At 38.8% G+C, this 6000-nt stretch overlaps 1 protein-coding gene across 1 annotated transcript; it reads left to right on the top strand.

Annotated features, from left to right (window-relative positions):
- Positions 1-236: 236 nt before the first annotated feature.
- Positions 237-866, top strand: LOC121810629. The gene has a single exon (XM_042211386.1). It carries the CDS (start codon positions 237-239, stop codon positions 864-866), a length of 630 nt encoding a protein of 209 aa, XP_042067320.1.
- Positions 867-6000: the final 5134 nt, after the last annotated feature.

Consider the following 6000-nt stretch of genomic DNA (forward strand, 5'->3'; position numbering starts at 1 on the left):
CGTGAAGAGACGCGATGTTTCGTTTCAGGCCTCTTCTTATTGATCTTTTTCGGTTCAAAGTGAGATGGTAGAATCAACATATGAGACTTCTAAAAATATGAATTGTATCCGATCAAATATTGGTAGAACTACCAAATTAATTTGATCTGAAAGTGTTGTTCACGCCTTTCAGTATATCTAGTTGTTCATGTTTCAGTAAATCTCCATAACAAAGATCAAATCAACTTTTTCTGAAGATGTCGAACAAGGAAACAACAAAGGAAGCAACGAAAGGTTTCGCAAAGTTGGACAAGTTTGCTTGCCAGGATTTCAGACGCTGGCAAAAGAAGATGCATTTCATGTTGACGAATCTGAAGGTCGTATATGTTCTGAGTACTCCCATGCCCGAGGCTGTTGAGAATGAAACTCTGGAACCAACAAGGAGGCGGATGAAGTGGGAGAACGATGACTACATATGTCATGGTCACATCTTAAACGGTATGTCTGATTCCCTGTTTGATGTGTATCAAAACGTAGAGTCTACTAAAGAGTTGTGGGATTCCCTCGAAGCCAAATATATGGCAGAAGATGCCTCTAGCAAGAAATTTATTGTTGGGAACTTTATTAACTATAAAATGGTGGATTTGAGGTCTGTCATGGAACAATACAACGAATTGTTGAGGATATTGGGACAGTGTTCCCAATATGATATGAAAATGGATGAATCCATTTCTGTTTCTATTATTATCGATAAACTGCCACCCTCCTGGAAGGATTTTAAAAATAATCTGAAACATAAGATGGAGAAGTTGAATCTGGTCGAACTTGGAACTGACTTCCAAATCGAACAGTCCATACGTGATATGGAAAAAATGCTCTGTCGGTAATGGTAAAACAATGGTTGGTTCTTCTGTGAACATGGTGGAAGAGGGTGAATCCTCCAAGGCTGGTAAAGAGAAACGAATATTTCAAGGGAAATGAAAGTTTCAAGGAAACAACAGTAAGGCTAGGAATAAGAAGCCTAAACTGATGTGCTAGAAGTGCGGTAAATCCGGGCACTTCAAGAGGGATTGTAAGTCTGGAAATAGTGGAAGGTAAAGGAAAGAACGAGGTTGGTACAAGTGGATCCAAGGATCCTGGAAAACAATCAGGTTCATTTTCTGTACCTAATGATCATTCTGTTGAGAATTATTATGCATCAATAATCTCTGAAGCACTCTATGTGCAGGATGATGATCTTTTAATGGTTCAAGGATTTCAAACCAATTGAAGATGGATCTTCATTGAAGATGGGCAATGTTGTAACTAAACCAATCAAAGGAATAGGAACTGTTAGCCTAGTATTTATTTCTGGAAACTCTTTAGTTTTAAAAAATGTTGTGTATGTACCTGGTATTCGTAAAAACTTAGTTTTTGGTTTGTATTAAATAATTGTGGCTATAAACAAGTTTTAGAAAGTGACGAGTACATTCTGTCAAGACATGGTACTTTTATTTGATTCGGTTATCTACGTGGTATGTTTAAGTTGAATCTAGTTGTTTCTTTTGTTAATAATTCTAATTGCATGACTTCTACTAGTTCTAGTAATCATGTTAGTAAATCAGAATTGTGGCATGCTAGATTAGGACATGTACATTACAAGAGATTGAAAGATATGTCGAAAATGAGTTTAATACCATTAAAGTTGCTGTGTAGAAAATTCATCCGGAAATATAATTTCTGATAGTCGAAGGACTGATTTGCAATTTTCGAAACTCCTTAATAATTGTTAAATCAATTAAGAAATGGAAGAGACACAATGCTTCGTGAAGAGACGCGATGTTTCGTTTCAGGCCTCTTCTTATTGATCTTTTTCGGTTCAAAGTGAGATGGTAGAATCAACATACGAAACTTCTAAAAATCTGAATTGTATCCGATCAAATATTGGTAGAACCACCAAATTAATTTGACCTGAAAGTGTTGTTCACGCCTTTCAGTATATCTAGTTGTTCATGTTTCAGTAAAATCTGAGCCGAGTCAAACGAACTCAATTAATCGTGGATAGAGGGAGGAGTACTGCATAAAATCATGTGAGGAAAAGCAAATGTTTCAAATTTAGTGGGAGGAAAAAAGTACTACCTCGTCTTTCAAAAATAGAAACTTTTGAAATGACATGGGTTTTAATGCATAATTGGTAAAGTAAGAGAGAAGAATTTGTAAAGTAAGAGAGAGAGGTGAAAAATGGGTGAAATAAGAGAGATGAAAAGAAAAAGTAGTGGAAGTAGTGTTAGTGGATTGTGGGGTCCATGTCCTGAATTGAAAAGTTTAGAAAATTTTTATTTTTAAGGGACGACCCAAAACGAAAAGAATTTCTATTTTTAAGGGGACGAAGATAGTATATGTTCTCCGACATATAGTGATAATAAAAAAACTCATCATGATAATGTTACTTTATCTCTCTTGGGTAAGAAGTAGATCTCGAGTTACTCGTATACACTAATTTCAGTCTTGTATAAGCACCATATGTACCCTAAATATTTTTTAGGGGCTATTCGGTTTGCAAGATTGTATCTCAGGGTTAAATATGTAGTGTGTTTGGTTCATGAAATTGAATCTCATAACTCAATCCTAGATGGATAATCATGTACTCCCTCCGTCTCATAGTAGATGTCACACTTTCCTTTTTAGTTTGTCCCACAAAAGATGTCACATTTCCTTTTATAGAAAAATCTCCTAATCACATTAATATAAATTTACTATTTTCTCTCTCCATTTAACACATAAAACAACATCTCCTAAAATCTTGTGTCATTCCCAGTGTGCCATCTACTATGGGACGGAGGGAGTAATAATTAGTCATAACCAACCCCCTCCAACCAAAACAATCTGACAACTTAATCCTAGATTATATTGTGGTACTATTTTATATAGCAAACCGAACACCACCTTAGTATATTAACCCTAAGGCCACCCGCAATGGGGTGCCCGATGGCACGCCCGATGGCATCCATCGTCCTCGGGCGCGGACGATGCCCACATTGTGGGTGGCCGCCATTGTCCGCGCCCTATGTGAGCGGCCGATGGCCAATCGTCCGCACCATCGTCCGCGCCATTGTGGGATCGGGGGACGGTGGCGCGGACGATAGGCCATCGTCCGTGCCATCGGGCGCCCCATTGCGGGATCGGCGGACGATGGTTGCGGATGATGGCACGCATTTTCGATGGCTATTTAAATCTCGTTTCTCATTCACTTGTTCGTACGAACATCGCACCTCTCTCATTTCACTCATCTGTCACATTTCTACCTCTCTCAAATATCAAAATGAACCACGACGATGACGCCACTAGTTCTAGCTCCTCGGAGTCAGGTAGTTCGACCTCGGCCACCTTGGAAGCCTTAGATGCAGCCGTTGAAGAGGCCATGGCGGAATGCTTAGCCCAACTGCAGCGCTATGCGGCGGCGGCGGCAGCGGAGCAGATCCATAGGCCTATTCGACGTCGGAGGTCTGTCCGACGCGACCACGTGGCAGCTCACGAACGTCTGATTGCAGACTATTTTGCCGATCAACTACGGTGGGGACAGACTGTTTTTTGCCGTCGGTTTAGAATGTCACGTTACCTTTTTCTCAGCATTGTCCGGATGTTGTCATCATGTGATGAATACTTCATGTATCGGGAAGACGGCGTCGGCAGACCCGGCCTTACACCGTTGCAAAAGTGCACGGTTGCACTCCGTCAGTTGGCCTATGGCACCACGACGGACAATTTCGACGAGTACCTCCACGTCGGGGAGACAACAGGCCGGGAGTGTCTGAAGAGATTTTGTAGGGGAGTTGTGGAGGCCTACTGTCACGACCGCCCTTACTAAGAATAGTGAAGACGGGGAAAACGTGACGAGGGGAGGGACTAAGGAGCGGGGAAGAAAAGGGGGAAAGCAATGAAAGACAACATCTTAAACACAGCTTCAAAAGAAAAGTTTTAATCGATTAAACAATTAAGCAGCGGGTTAATATCTCAAGGTAATTAATGTCAAAAAGTAGTGTAAAGCAAAATGAAAGACTTTAACAAGAACGATTCGAAACACGGCAGCGGAAAAATAAGTATCAAAGGAGAGTCATAGGATGACGCCCATGTATGAAGACATGATGCATCCGGGAATTCCTAAAGCTCACTCAACATCCATCGCAACATCCCGCTCAACCTGCACATAGGGAAAACATATGCAGGGCTGAGTACTTGTTGTACTCAATGGGCTCATGCCGAAAACATTTTATAACAGTTATATCATCCATACCAGTGAACTCGAGTTTTACATGTAGTTAAGAAATATCATCGAGAACACAAAAATATTTTCATAGTCTGGCCAGACAAAACAATCTCCCCATTTTCTCATCAATCAATCAATCACATCATCTTACCATAGTGCGACGAAAGTGTTGCCACACTATTCGCCCACGAGACCGGCCGACTAGCAAGGACGACTCACGATCCCCTCTGTGTACACAGCCTGATAGGGTTTGCGGCCCTACTCAGACCCGAATTCGTTTATCATAGCCCTATAGCCTAATGGAGCGAACTCACAAACTAGGCATCAAGCACAATCTCAACATAGCCCTATAGCCTAACGGAGCAAGCTCAAACGAACTAGGCACCAGGCAACAATCTCAACATCAAAACAATCATGGCATGACATAACACTTTAAACCACCCTTATAGCTCCAACATCATATTTCGAAACATAAAAGAATTTTAGTAAAAGAAAGCCAACCTCGCTTGCTTTGACAACACAATACATAACTCAAAAGCAACCCTCGTTCCTTATGCTCACGTACGCACAACAACCCTTGTCAACACCACAACACAATCAGCCTTCCATCAATACAATTTAACATGCATGCCCTATAGTTCCTTTCATCGTTTTCTTAAATTACCCATCCCAAACGTTCACCAACATAAGAAAACACCATAGTATATAGGGGTGTGCATTCGGGTTTCGGTTCGGTTTTTTGCCAAAACTGAACCAAAACCGAAAAACCGAATTTAGTTCAAAATCCAAACCGAACCGAACCCGAAAAACCGAAACTGAAAAACCGAAACCGAACTTAAAAAACCGAAAAACCCGAACAAAACCGAAAAACCCAAAAAAAAACCGAAAAACCTGAAAAAAATAAATATAATATAAATATATATTTATATATGTGTATTTTATTTTATTTTATATATACTAATAAAATATTTATATATAATATAAAATTAATAATACATATAATATATATTATATAGTAGAATATATTAAAAGAATATATATTATATATAATATAATATATTAAATTAATAGAATATATATATAATTTGATTTTTCGGTTTTTCGGTTTTTTTCTTCGCCCGAACCGAACCGAATCGAAAAACCGAAAAAACCGAACCGAATTTCAAAATTTCGGTTTGGTTCGGTTCGGATATTCGGTTTTTGGTTTTTTTGCTCACCCCTAATAGTATACATCAACGTATAACACATAACCACGCCATAAGATACGTTCCTTAATCACACATGCATCATGTAATTCATTCAAACTTGACAACAAGTATTATTTTAATATGACAGAAATCTGGCAGAATTACGCAATAGTTTTGTAAAATTCATTAAAAATCCATCCAACCTTCGTTGGGGCTGAAATTTAACCAAAACACAGTAGACACATCAAAGATCATACAGTTAAAATTTCACATCAAAATCACATCTTTAGGTCGGTCAAATAAAAAATGAAACTCACTGGACGAGAATACAAATTCTGACAAAACTGCGTAGTTAACTTCAAAAATTCATTAAAAGTTCATACTTTGTCAAAAAAGGCTGAAATTTATACACAACACAGAAGACATCTCAAATATTGTGCAGTTAAAAATTCGTGCCAAAATAAGATCGTTTGGTCGGTCAAACACACATCAGAATCTACTGTCCGAACACCACAGTTTTCATATTCACAAATTCGAATTAGGGTTTATCTAACATTCATCCAAACACATATATTCATGCTTCCAACA

The sequence above is a fragment of the Salvia splendens genome, chromosome 7 (genome assembly GCF_004379255.2).
Source record: "Salvia splendens isolate huo1 chromosome 7, SspV2, whole genome shotgun sequence".
Classification (NCBI taxonomy): Eukaryota; Viridiplantae; Streptophyta; class Magnoliopsida; order Lamiales; family Lamiaceae; genus Salvia; species Salvia splendens.

Excerpts from the sequence above, each read along its gene's own strand:
- LOC121810629 (XM_042211386.1), top strand. The coding sequence starts at position 237 with ATGTCGAACAAGGAAACAACAAAGGAAGCAACGAAAGGTTTCGCAAAG.